The following is a 14,531-nucleotide window of genomic DNA, read 5'->3' as shown; positions in this document are numbered from 1 at the left end:
AGTAATTTATATAAAATGACTTGTAAAAAGTTGAGGCCCCAGCATAGATCCCTGTGGTACACCACTCGTTACATCTTGCCAACTATAAAATAGCCCATTTATGCCTACTCTCTGTTTCCTGTTAGCTAGCCAATTGATGAAGCAGCTGAAGATGGTTGGGCCTAGGACACTATCCTGAGGAACTCCTGCAGTGATGTACAGGAGCTCAGATGATTGACCTCCAACAACCACAACCATCTTCCTTTGTGCTCGGTATGACTCCAACCAGAGGAGAGTTTTCCCCGGATTCCAATTGACTCCAGTTTTGCTCGAGCTCCTTGATGCCACACTCGGTCAAATGCTGCCTTGATATCAAGGGCAGTCACTCTCACCTCACCTCTGGAGTTCGGCTGTTTTGTCCATGTTTGAATCAAGGCTGCAATGAAGTCAGAAGCTGAGTGGCCATGGCGGAACCCAAACTGAGCTTCAGTGAGCAGGTTATTGCTGAGCTAGTGATGCTTGATAGCACTGTCGACGACCCTTTCCATCACTTTGCTGATGATTGGGAGTAGACTGGTAGGGCGGTAATTGGCCGGGTTGGATTTGCCTGTTTTTTGTGCATAGGATATACTTGGGCAATTTTCCACATTGCTGGGTAGATGCCAGTGTTGTAGCTTTACTGGAACAGCTTGGTTAGGGGTGCAGCTAGTTGTGGGGCACAAGTCTTCAGTATTACAGCCGGGATGTTGTCAGGGCCCATAGCCTTTGTAGTATCCGGTGCTTTCAGTTGTTTTTTGATATCACTTGGAGTGAATCGGATTGGCTGAAGACTGACATTTATTTGTGAGGATTTGTGAGGAGCATCCAGGAGGGCTTCTTGAAACAATATGTAGATAGTCCAACTAGGGATGGGGCCATTCTGGACCTAGTATTGGGGAATGAGCCCAGCCAGGTGGTCGAAGTTTCAGTGGGGGAGCATTTCGGGAACAGTGACCATAATTCCATAAGTTTTAAGGTACTTGTGGATAAGGATAAGAGTAGTCCTCGGGTGAAGGTGCTAAATTGGGGGAAGGCTAATTATAACAATATTAGGCAGGAACTGAAGAATTTAGATTGGGGGCGGCTGTTTGAGGGTAAATCAACATCTGACATGTGGGAGTCTTTCAAACGTCAGTTGATTAGAATGCAGGACCAGCATGTTCCTGTGAGGAAGAAAGACAAGTTTGGCAAGTTTCGGGAAGCTTGGATAACACAGGATATTGTGAGCCTAGGCAAAAAGAAAAAGGAAGCATTTGTAAGGGCTGGAAGGTTAGGAACAGATGAAGCACTTGAGGAATATAAAGTCAGTAGGAAGGAACTTAAGCAAGGAGTTAGGAGGGCTAAAAGGGGTCATGAAAAGTCATTGGCAAACAGGACTAAGGAAAATCCCAAGGCTTTTTATACATATATAAAGAGCAAGAGGGTAACCAGGGAAAGGATTGGCCCACTCAAGGACAGAGATGGGAATCTATGTGTGGAGCCAGAGGAAATGGGCGAGGTGCTAAATGAATACTTTGCATCAGTATTCACCAAGGAGAAGGACTTGGTGGATGATGAGCCGAGGGAAGGGAGTGCAGATAGTCTCAGTCATCTCATTTTCAAAAAGGAGGAGGTGTTGGGTGTCTTGCAAAGCATTAAGGTAGATAAGTCCCCAGGGCCTGATGGGATCTACCCTAGAATACTGAGGGAGGCAATAGAAGAAATTGCTGGGGCCTTGACAGAAATCTTTGCATCCTCATTGGCTACAGGTGAGGTCCCAGAGGACTGGAGAATAGCCAATGTTGTTCCTTTGTTTAAGAAGGGTGGCAAGGATAATCCAGGAAATTATAGGCCGGTGAGCCTTACGTCAGTGGTAGGGAAACTATTAGAGATGATTCTTCAGGACAGGATTTACTCCCATTTGGAAACAAACGAACTTATTAGCGAGAGACAGCATGATTTTGTGAAGGGGAGGTCGTGTCTTACTAATTTGATTGAGTTTTTTGAGGAAGTGACGAAGATGATTGATGAGGGAAGGGCAGTGGATGTTGTCTATATGGACTTTAGTAAAGCCTTTGACAAGGTCCCGCATGGCAGACTGGTACAAAAGGTAAAGTCACACGGGATCAGAGGTGAGCTGGCAAGATGGATACAGAACTGGCTCGATCACAGAAGACAGAGGGTAAAAGTGGATGGGTGTTTTTCTGAATGGAGGGATGTGACTAGTGGTGTTCCGCAGGGATCAGTGCTGGGACCTTTGCTGTTTGTAGTATATATAAATGATTTGGAGGAAAATGTAGCTGGTCTGATTAGTAAGTTTGCAGACGACACAAAGGTTGGTGGAGTTGCGGATAATGATGAGGATTGTCAGAGGATACAGCAGGATATAGATCGGTTGGAGACTTGGGCGAAGAAATGGCAGATGGAGTTTAATACGGACAAATGTGAGGTAATGCATTTTGGAAGGTATAATGCAGGTGGGAGGTATAGAGTAAATGGCAGAACCCTTAGGAGTATTGACAGGCAGAGAGATCTGGGCATACAGGTCCACAGGTCATTGAAAGTGGCAACGCAGGTGGATAAGGTAGTCAAGAAGGCATACGGCATGCTTGCCTTCATCGGTCGGGGCATAGAGTATAAAAATTGGCAAGTCATGTTGCAGCTGTACAGAACCTTAGTTAGGCCACACTTAGAATATTGCGTGCAATTCTGGTCGCCACACTACCAGAAGGACGTGGAGGCTTTGGAGAGGGTACAGAGGAGGTTTACCAGGATGTTGCCTGGTCTGGAGGGCATTAGCTATGAGGAGAGGTTGGAAAAATCCGGATTGTTTTCACTGGAACGACGGAGGTGGAGGGGCGACATGATAGAGGTTTACAAAGTTATGAGCGGCATGGACAGAGTGGATAGTCAGAAGCTTTTTCCCAGGGTGGAAGAGTCAGTTACTAGGGGGCATAGGTTTAAGGTGAGAGGGGCAAAGTTTAGAGGGGATCTGTGAGGCAAGTTTTTTTTACACAGAGGGTGGTGAGTGCCTGGAACTTGCTGCCAGGGGAGGTGGTGGAAGCAGATACGATAGCGACGTTTAAGAGACATCTTGACAAATATATGAATAGGAAGGGAATAGAGGGATATGGGCCCCGGAAGTGCAGAAGGTGTTAGTTTCGGCAGGCATCAAGATCGGCGCAGGCTTGGAGGGCCGAATGGCCTGTCCCTGTGCTGTACTGTTCTTTGTTCTTTGTTCTTATGATGCGAGGAATCTCAGGAGGAGGCCGGGATGGATCATCCACTCAGCACTTCTGGCTGAAGATGGATGTAAATGCTTCAGCCTTTTCTTTTGCACTGATGTGCTGAGATTGCAAGGCCTTCCCATAAAGGGAATATATTCAGGATATTTTGAGCCAGATGGCCACCTAGACAAATTAAAATCTCCACTGCAGCAGAATAATTGCCCCTCATCCCAACCAGGTAACTACTCCCATCCCACCTGAGGCAGAGCAATACCTCCCCCTTATTTCTATGCTATCATTCTTCATGCCCACACTTGTTTTCCTTGTTCCTCCGCTATTGCTTGGCACCACAGTCCTGTTCCTTTTCCAGCCCCTTCCGAAGCACACTTCTGTGGCACTTAGACTCCTGCTTGAGGTGCTGCTGCCATCCCTGCCATGGCACATCAGCACAAGGATATTTACAGGGCGAAGGAAAGACCTTCAAAATTGCCACCTGGCTGGCATATTGCATTACAACACTCTCAGTTATTCAGATGTAGCAGTCATGTATTAAATCCAGCTTCAATAAATCATTAACAAACTGATTGTATCTGGCATGGGGACTTTTGCTGAACTTGCTTTTTCAATGGTACTGGTGCCTTCAAGGCACCAGAAGTGCCTAAACTTCTTCTTAGCTTTGACCAAACAGTGTCCCTCTCCATGCACCCAGTGGGTGCCAGTCAACCTGACAGGAGGCTCAGGTAGTGAGGTTGTGCTCCAAATGCAGTGCCCGACGAGTGCATTGCAGCGAAATTGCCCCTGAACAGTGCTGAGGCAGGGTTATTTGGGCTCCAAGCTAAGTCACAAATATATATAGTTAACCTTTTTCACACAAACATCCATGCACACACATTAGTATCTGAAATCTACTGGTGGTGATTCTGCAGTTGAAAAGTTCTATCTAATTTCACCGTTTCTGAGCTCTCACTTGTGTGAGTATAAAAAGGAAGCTTGTTGAACCACCAAACAGCTCAGAGATAGAGGCACATGAGAAAACCAATCCACAATGTGCTGGGAAACTCTGCAGTAACTGTGCAAACTTTGCATAGAGGCTGACTCAATCCACCAAGTTCTTGAAATTTATCACAAACCCAGCAACTCCAGACTCAGGAAATTTTCCTCTTTATGAACATGTTGAAAATAGTTTCTGCTTTTTCACTTTTGCAGTTGTTGCAAATAAAGCCTGGACTGCAGTGTCAGTAAATATGGTTTCGAGGTGTGTGTTACAAGTTTAGTCCGCTGTGGATGTCTGTCTTAAAAAGTGCTATGAAGGAACAATGATAAAAAATAATTACATCCCATTTATTTCTGCTTCTACATTATTGTTCATGTCTCTCTAGATTATCAGCCCAGCTGTGCTTAGCATGGATGTATAATGCTGCATCCTGAGCCAGCCCACACTACTTCAAGTTGTGGTTCAGTGGGAAGCATTCTCACCTTTACATTGCAAGATTGTGTGTTCAAGTCCCACTCCAGCGACTTGAGTACAGTACTGAAAGACAGCTGTGCTGTTAAATGGTGAAACTGTCTGGATGTAGAAGATCCCATGTCAACATCTCAAAGAAGTTTTTTTCAAATTATTTCATAGGATGTGGGTGTCACTGGCAAGGATGAGGGAACTAAATGTAATATCTCCAAATTTGCAGATGACACAAAACTGGGTGGGAGGGTGAGTTGTGAGGAGGATGCGGAGAGGCTTCAGGGTGATTTGGACAAGTTGAGTGAGTGGGCTAATGCATGGCAGACGCAGTATAATGTGGATAAATGTGAGGTGAGGATAGCAAAAACAGGAAGGCAGATTATTACCTGAACGGCAGACATATATAGTGACTGTTGGAGACTAAACCCATCATCGCACCTGGACTGGCACATTAAAATGCTCAACTGCCCATTCAATGCTAAATGGCTCCTACCTTCAAGAATTGGGTTGACAAAGGTCTTTGCAGACAGGGAGAGACTCCGGATTCAAAGCCAAGATAATAGGTGGGACATAACATCACTTTATCAAGATAAGCCACATTCAAACCCTATTTAGTTTTAGTTTTTTAGTTTTAGAGATACAGCACTGAAACAGGCCCTTCGGCCACCGAGTCTGTGCCAACCATCAACCACCCATTTCTACTAATCCTACACTAATTCCATATTCCTACCACATCCCCACCTGTCCCTATATTTCCCTACCACCTACCTATACTAGGGGCAATTTATAATGGCCAATTAACCTATCAACCTGCAAGTCTTTGGCATGTGGGAGAAAACCGGAGCACCCGGAGGAAACCCACGCAAACACAGGGAGAACTTGCAAACTCCACACAGGCAGTACCCAGAATTGAACCTGGGTCGCTGGAGCTGTGAGGCTGCGGTGCTAACCACTGCGCCACTGTGCCGCCCTATTGTGTAACAATAGCCACACGTTCAAAGACATTGTATGAATACACGGGGGGACAGCATCTATGATCATCTGACTGAAACCAAGCCTGATAAGATTTTTTTTTTAAAAAGTGCTCTCTGAAAGACAGCGACAGAAAGACAGCCAGCCAGGGAAGCTGAGAAATCCATTCCAGCCAAGAAGAAGAACCCACTTGTAGCATCTTTAAACCACAGAGGCAGAGACTGCAAGATGACCTTGAAAACTCCCCACTTGAGAAATCATAACAGGATTCTCGCCACTGATTTTGACTGAACCTTAACCAGAGAAGTCTGCAATACTTCAGTGAACCAAGAAAAGGAATGCCATCCCTGAACCGCTATTCAAAAATTGCTCCCGGAAAACCAAGAAGGCATCAAAGTAAATTCTTTTTACAACAATTGAACTTAAATGCATGCTGTTTAACCTCTAACTCTACTTGTGTGAGTGCATATGTGTGCATGTGTGAGTGGGTGAGGTTGCGAATATTTTTCAGGTATTGTTTAATAAATAATTTATCTTTCTTTAAACCTGCGAGAAACCCTGTCGCTTGTCTGTTTATTTGACCACTAAAACACTCAGGGACTAAAACAATATTTCTAAAAACACCGTCTATGGTCAGTTAGGAGGTGAAAAGTGGAAGTCATCCTCACCATCTCTCCCGTCCGTGACAATATCAAAAAGACACTTTGATGTCCGTTATATCACAGATTAGATGCAGACTAAGTCTTTCTGTACTCTTGTCCTAGCAACATACCTCGTCCTTCATTTCAGAAGAGCATCTCCTTAGTAATCATATCCAAGTTATACTGGGATATACAAAGATGAGTGAGAGTGCTCAAGAACCTTTACTATTAGCACAATTCTACATTGTTCGTTTATGTACTGTACATAGCTTGCACTTGTATCCAGATAGTTTGTATCTGCCCAGTGATGGAATATGGACGTGTGGTAGGCTGCAGAAGAAACCCCTTGCTCCTGCATTCAACACAGTCCAAAATCATAGACACCAGTAGTTTTGATGAAAATGGACTGCTCCACATCAACATCCAGGTCATTGAATAGGTGCAGCCAGGCTAAAAGACTAGCTGAAGTAGCATCAAGGCAGCACTTAAAGAGTATCGCTCTTGTACTCTGCCCTATGCTTCACTCTCAACTTTAGAAAAGCAGCAATTACTGGAGCAGTGTAAAATTATCCACCCAGTAATCCTAACTGTCTGTCTGGCTAGGATTAACAATTCAGTGTATGAATTCTTGGTAGCTAGGAACTGAAGTGAGACTGAGCCATTTTGTACATTGTCATGTTATTTCTGTTGAGCTTGGCAAATGCTCGTAAATGTCTCTGGTGAAAGAGAATATTTCTTTCAATATTTAAGGTGGATGAAAAGGTGGAGCAGCACCAGGCAAACCTAAAATGAGATGCCAACCTGGTGAGGCTACAATATAGGACTACATGCATGCTAAGCAGAGGAAGCAGAATGTTATAGACAGAGCTAAGCGATCCCACAACCAACAGATCAGATTAAAGCTCTGCAAATCCAGTCATGTATGGTGCTGGATAACTAAAAAACTAACCGGAGGAGAAGGCTCCACAAATATCCCCATCCTCGATAATTGTGGAGCCCAGCATGTGAGTTCAAAAGATGAAGCATTTGCAGCCATCTTCAGCCAGAAGTGCTGAGTGAATGATACATCTCGGACTACTCCTGTGGTCCCCACCATCACAGAAGCCAGCCTTCAAACGATTCAGTTTGCTCCACGTGATATCAAGAAATAGGTGAGTGTACTGGATACAGCAAAGGCTATGGGCCCTGACAAAATCCCACTGCAACGCTGAACACTTTTGCTCCAGAACTAGCCTGGGTACTGCCTGTGTGGAGTTTGCAAGTTCTCCCTGTGTCTGCGTGGGTTTCCTCCGGGTGCTCCGGTTTCCTCCCACATGCCAAAGATTTGCTAGTTGATAGGTTAATTGGCCATTATATAAATTGCCCCTAGTATAGGTAGCTGGTAGGGAAATATAGGGACTGGTGGGGATGTGGTAGGAATATGGAATTAGTGTAGGATTAGTATAAATGGGTGGTTGATGGTCGGCACAGACTCGGTGGGCCGAACGGCCTGTTTCAGTGCTGTATCACTAAACTAAACTAAACTAAACTAGCCATGTCTCTAGCTAAGTTGTTTCAGTACGGCTACAACACTAGCATCTACTTGACAAGTATGAAAATTGCCCAGGTATGTCCTGTCCACAAATAGAAGGGCGGCACAGTGGCGCAGTGGTTAGCAGCGCAGCCTCACAGCTCCAGGGACCCGGGTTCGATTCCGGGTACTGCCTGTGTGGAGTTTGCAAGTTCTCCCTGTGTCGGCGTGGGTTTTCTCCGGGTGCTCCGGTTTCCTCCCACAAGCCAAAAGACTTGCAGGTTGATAGGTAAATTAGCCATTATAAATTGTCACTAGTATAGGTAGGTGGTAGGGAAATATAGGGACAGGTGGGGATGTTTGGTAGGAATATGGGATTAGTGTCGGATTAGTATAAATGGGTGGTTGATGTTCGGCACAGACTCGGTGGGCCGGGCCTGTTTCAGTGCTGTATCTCTAATCTAATCTAATCTAAGAAGGACAAATCCAATCCAGACAATTAGCTCCCCATCAGTCTACTCTCAGTCATCCCCATAGTGATGGAAGTGACATCAACAATGCTTCCAAGAGGCACTTACTCAGCAATAACATGCTCATCAATGCTCAGTTTGGGTTTTGCCAGGACCACTCAGTTGCTGACTTCATTACAGCCTTAGTCCAAACATGGACAAAGAGCTGAATTCCAGTGATGAGGTGAAGTGCCTGCACTTGACATCAAGGCAGCATTTGACCGAGTGTGGCATCAAGGAGCCCTAACAAAATTGAAGTTAATGGGAATCGGGGGAAAACTCTGCACTAGCTGGAGTTATAGCTAGTATAAGCAAGAAGGTTGCGGTTGTTGGAGACCAATCATCTCAGTCCCAGGACATCACTGCAGGAGTTCCTCAGGGTAGTGTCCTAGGCCCAACCATCTTCAGCTGCTTGAGCAACAACTTTCCCTCCATCATAAGGCCAGAAGTGGGAATATTTGCTGATGATTGCACAGTATGCAGTTCCAGTCATAATTCCTCAGGGAATGAAGAGGTTTGTGCCAGCATGCAGCAAGCCTGGATAACATTCAGTCTTGGATTGTTATGTGGCAAGTAATGTTTGCGCCACACAAGTGCCAGGTAATGACCATCTCCAACAAGAGAGCATCTAACCACTTCTGCTTGACATTCAATAAATTATCATTGTCAAATCCTCCACCATTAATAGCCTGGGGAGACACGATTGACCAGAAACTTAACCGGACAAGCCACATAAATACTGTGGATACAAGAGCAGGTCAGAGGTGAGGTATTCTGACTCCCCAAAAAATCATGAATGTCCACTTTCGACAAACCACAAGTCAGGAGTGTGATGGAATACTTTCCACTTGCCTGGATGAATGTAGCTCCAATAACAGTAAGGAAGTTCGACACCATCTAGGACAAAGCAGCCTGCTTGATTGGCATCCCATCCACCACCTTAAACGTTCACTCCCTCCACCACCATCACACCGTGGCTGCAGTCTGCACCATCTGATTTGGAACTATATCGCCGTTCTTTCATTGTCTCTGGATCAAAATCTTGGAACTCCCTCACTAACAGCACTGTGGGTGTACCTATACCATGTGGACTGCAGCTGTTCAAGAAGGTGCCTCACTACCTCCTTCTCAAGGGCAATTAGTGACGGGATGCCCACATTCCACCATGTACAAAGGGAAAAGAGTCCCTTGGCACTATTTCAAAGAAGAGCAGTGGATTTCTTCTTGGTGTCCTGACTAGTTCCTCATCCAACATCACTGAAACCGATTACATGCTAGGAAATATACAAAACGTGTTTGAGACAGATAGAGAATATGCCTAGTCAAAAAGAAAATGACAGAAACACAGAAACAAAGACAGCAACAGAGTCACCCACAAAATAATACAAGAATACAGAAGGAGTGAAAGAGAGATACACTCATATGCATGCAGAGACACAGATATGCCTGTTAATACATGCAGAGGGAAAGAATTGAACATTCTTATGTTATTATGTTCTTATTTTAACCCAGGTCTCATAAGTGGATAGTTAGTGTTATAAGTTCATACACTATTCAATTTCTATACATTTATAAATTCTCCTCATTTTATTTAATCTCTTTACTGTGAATTATTTTAGTGTCACGTGCAAGTTGAGTACAGTTAAGCCCCCAGCAACATATTTTAGTGTCAACTTGACTGATGTAACACAGACATTGCATACCAACCAACCTACCAGAATTCTGCTGGGTCCTAGTGCCTTTGTATACATTGATTCTTCACACAGCTGCCCTGAGTCAGTAACTTCTGCTATTTGGATTGAATATCTAATCAATCTAATAAACATAGAATAAAGACATAATATTGGGTAGCCTTAAGTTTTGTATTTTTAAAAACTGTTCAAGAAATACAACACAAAGGTAATGTAAGTCTTTATTTGCTAATGCCTTAAAATATTTCAGATCAACAGCAACAATTTTCATTTACATAGCACCTTTATCATAATAAAACATCCAAAGCGCTTCGCAGGCCACAATTTGACAGAGAGTTCCATAACAAGTGATTAGCAGGTGGCCAAAAGCTTAGTAGAAGACATAGGTTTTAAGGAGCACCTTAAAGGAGGAGAGAGAGTTTACGGCCTAGGCAGCTGAAGGCATGGCCACCAATGGCAGGGTGGCAGAAATTGAGGATGCGTAAGAGGCCAGAATTGGAGGAATGCAAAGATCTCGGATTGTAGGCTGGAGGGAGTTACAGAGACAGGGAGGGGGCAAAATCTTGGAGGGAGAGTTTGCTTGTTTTATTCTACAATTCTGTGTAATCCCAGGCATGTTGTGTGATGGTGATAGAGAATCTCCCCACAAAGAAAAAGATAAATATTGGAGAACACATCACATATAGTTGAAAGGATCTAACTGCTCAAACATTGGGTATTCCACTGATCTGCTATCTTCAGTCTGTAAACAAAAGAGAAGTACTATTCTTGAAGGACAGTCACACATCATTGAGAATCATAGAATCTTACAGCAAAGGAAGAGGCCATTTGACCTGTCGTGCATATGCCGACTCTTTGAAAGAGCTATCCAATTCGTCCCAGTCTCCATTCTTTCCCCATCGCCCTGCAAACTTTTCCTTTTCAGGTATAGATCTAATTCTCTTTTGAAAGTTACTATTAAATCTCCTTCCAATACTCTTTTAGGCAGTGCATTCCATATCATAATGGCTTGTGGCATAAAATGGTTTCTCCTCATCTCCCCTTTGGTTCTTTGCCAATTATCTAAATTTGTCTCCTCTGGTTACTGATACATCCACCAGTAAAAACAGTTTCACTTTATGAACTCGAACAAAACATCTCACAATTTTGAACATTGCTATTAAACCTCACCTTCTCTGCTGTAAGGAGAACAATCCCAGCTTCTCTAGTCTCTCCACATAACTGAATTCCCTCATCCCTGGCACCATTCTGGTAAATCTAATTTCCACCTTCTCCAAGGCCTTGGCATCCTCTTAAAGTGTAGTTCCAGGAATTGGACATAATACACTGGTTGAGGCCTAACCAGTGATTTATAAAGGTTTAGCTATATTCCTTTTCCACATTATGTCTCTATTTATAAAGCCAAGGATTCCATATGTTGTTATAGCACTGTGATCATCTTCTGCCACCTTCAAAGATTTCTCCATGTGAACCCTAAGGTCTCCCTGTTCCTGCATCCACTTTAGAATTGCCCCATTTAGTCTCTTCAATCTTTTTCTCAGACTCCATTCCAGGTATATCTTGGTCCAAAAAAATTCTGCTGCCATGTGTCATGCTGACCACTGATAAAAGTTCACGTTGGCTGTGTGAATACAAAATTGGCTAAGGGACAGAAAGCAGAGAGTCATGGTAAATGGTAGTTTTTCAGACTGCAGGGAAGTGTGCAGTGATTCCCCCAGGTGTCAGTGTTGTGACCATTGCTCTTTTTGATAAAAATTAACACCCTGGACTTGGGAATAGAGGGCACAATTTCAAAGTTCACGGTTGACTGGAAACTTGGAAATGTAGTAAACAGTAAGCAGGATAGTAACAAACTACAGGAGAATATAGGCGGACTGGTGAAATGAGCAGCCACATGGCAGGTGAAATTTAACGCAGAGAAGTGTGAAGTGATGCACTTTGGTAGGATAAATTAAGAGAGGTAAATGTTAAATGGGGTGCAGGAACAGAGGGACCTGGCGGTGTGCATTCACAAACCTTTGGCAGTGATAGGACAAGTTGAGAAGGCTGTTAAAAAAGCATACAGCATCCTTAGCTTTATAAACTGAGGCATAGAATACAAAAGCAAGAAAGTTATGCCATACCTTTATAAATCACTGGTTATGCCCCAGTCAAGACAGTGAAGAGGAGATTTACTAGATTGGTACCAGGGACGAGGGATTACAGTTTCATGGAGAGACTGGAGAAGGTGGTTATTCTCTTTGGAACAGAGAAGATTTGATAGAGTTGTTCAAAATCATGAAGGGTTTTAATTGAGTAAATAAGGAGAAATTGTTCCCAGTAGTAGAAGCATTGGTAACTAGAGAACACAGATTTAAGCTAATTGGCAAAAAGCAACATGAGGACAACATTTTCTGCAATGAGTCATGATGATGTGGAATGCACTGCCTGAAAGGGAGGAGGAAGCAGGGATTTAATAATTTTCGAAGGGGAATTGGAGAAACACTTGAAGGGGAAAGCTATTCAGGGGTATGGGAAAAGAGCAGGGGAGTGGGACTAATTGTGGGATTCTTTTAAAAAGCCAGCACAGTCACGATGGGCTGAATGGCCTCCTTCTGTGCTGTATCATTCTATGACCATAAAATTGCCTAAAATATGGCGCTAAGTTGTGAGATTCTCTAATTTGTGTTTATATCTGGTGTGAGAAATGGAAATTTGAGAAGGGTTATTCTGGGACTGTTGGGATTGAATAGAGTCAACTTCTGTGTTTATAACTTCTTTTGTTCATTTCTGGGACATGGGCATCCCTGGCAAGGCCAGCATTTATTGCCCATCCCTATACAACTGAGTGGCTTACTAGGCCATTTCAGAGGGCAACTAGAGTCAGCCAAAATGCTGTAGATCTGGAGTCACATTTAGGACAGAACAAGAAAGGATTGCAGATTTCCTTCCTTGAATGACCTTGGTGAACCAGATGTGTGTTTACAATAATCCAGTAGTTACATGGTCACCATTACTGAGATTAGCTTTTTATTCTCGATTTATTAAATGAACCGAATTTCAATTCGCCAGCTGTTATTGTGGGATTTGAATCAAGTCTCTGAATTACGAGCCTAGTAAGAAAACCACTCTGCTACTCGTACCTGAGCAGGCCTAATGCTAGCATACTGACTGCCCAAAATAGAAACTTATTCCATTGCTCACCACTGACATTTCTCGCTTTAATAATATGAAAAAGTCCCAATTAGGTAAACAAAAAATGTCCCAATAAAAATAATACCACCTGGATCAATTACAATCTACTGTGTTCTTCCCACACGGTAGCTTAGGTCCAGTGAACTTAAGGACCCAGAGGAATCCTTTCTTTGCGTGCGTGTTTTTTTTTTGTGGATCAAGCACTTAAGCAGCTGAAAGGGAACTAAACGAATATTATTAGTCGAAGCCGTCAGATCGCGTTCAAGGCAGCAGCATTTCCCAAATCTGCTGGCAGGGCAGGACAGAGCTCCTTAAAAAGCAAGTGGCTGGTTGACTTCGGGACAGTGTTACTGCACAGTTCGGTAGCACAGGAGCTTTATATTTAACTTCAACATGAGAGAGCTACACTTCAAGGACAGCTTCTGGGTGAGTGGCTGAAGCTTGTATAGAGCAAGAGGTCTGTCCGGAGGCTGTTTCACTGGGTCGCCCTGTGAGTGAACAGGGTGCTGGGATCCACCCCCAGCAGTTCTCGCTACTCTCGTGTATTTGCTGGGGTTTGAAGAAATATTTTACTCTTACAATTTCTGTGTGTAGGTATGTATTTCTAATGTGTTTTTCTGGAGATCTGTCAGAGTAATTTAATCCTTCGGTTGATATAGGTCTCCTTGTGTAGGTGTCCCTTTCATTCAGCGTGATTCCCACCTAATTAGCACCTAAAATGATTGCCTTTTTTGGGGGAATGATTCCACTGTAGCAAAAAACAAAATACTGCAGATGCTGGAAATCTGAAGCCAAAAAAGAGAGAAAGTACTGGAAACCCTCAGCAAGCCAATTCTGATGAAGTTTTGTGCCTCAATTGTTAATTCCGCACCCCCCCCCCCCCCCCCCCTTCTTTACAGATGCTGCCTGACTTGCTAAGTGTTTCCAGCATTTTCTGTTTTGCTTTCATTATAGATGCCACTTTGAACAGATTGAAGGTTTTGGGTAAGAGCGGCAGGGGGAATATGAGGAAGAACGTTTTTACGCAGCGGGTGGTAATGACCTGGAATTCGCTGCCCACAGTGATAGTGGAAGCAGAGACAATCAATGACTTCAAAAGGAAATTGGATAGCCACTTGAAGGAAATAGACTTTCAGGGCTACGGGGATCAGGTGGGGGAGTGGGACTGACTGGATAGCTCTGAGGAGAGCTGTCGTGGACTTGATGGGCTGAGTGGCCTCCTTCCATGTTGTAAATGACTATGACGGGATGAATGATAGATATTCAGGGATGATTGTTGTTTTTCTTAAAGATCGCCCTTAACTATGTGTAAGTTAGAAGAATATAGGCAGTGTAAATCTGAATATTTCTT

At 43.7% G+C, this 14,531-nt stretch overlaps 1 protein-coding gene across 2 annotated transcripts in view; it reads left to right on the top strand.

The window, feature by feature from the left end:
- The first annotated feature begins 13,365 nt into the window (after window positions 1–13,365).
- Window positions 13,366–14,531, top strand: part of pstpip2 (proline-serine-threonine phosphatase interacting protein 2) — a 172,533-nt gene continuing 171,367 nt past the window's right edge. Inside the window, exon 1 of one of the 2 annotated variants that reach the window (XM_068029907.1) lies at window positions 13,366–13,606. In XM_068029907.1, coding sequence (XP_067886008.1) covers window positions 13,574–13,606 — 33 coding nt within the window. In that variant the 5' untranslated portion in view covers window positions 13,366–13,573. The other variant, XM_068029917.1, reaches the window with a different exon arrangement.

This window comes from Heterodontus francisci, chromosome 1 (assembly GCF_036365525.1).
Source record: "Heterodontus francisci isolate sHetFra1 chromosome 1, sHetFra1.hap1, whole genome shotgun sequence".
Taxonomy (NCBI): Eukaryota; Metazoa; Chordata; class Chondrichthyes; order Heterodontiformes; family Heterodontidae; genus Heterodontus; species Heterodontus francisci.
Note: the sequence above shows the minus strand (reverse complement) of the source record. Positions and strands in the feature narration are given on the sequence as shown.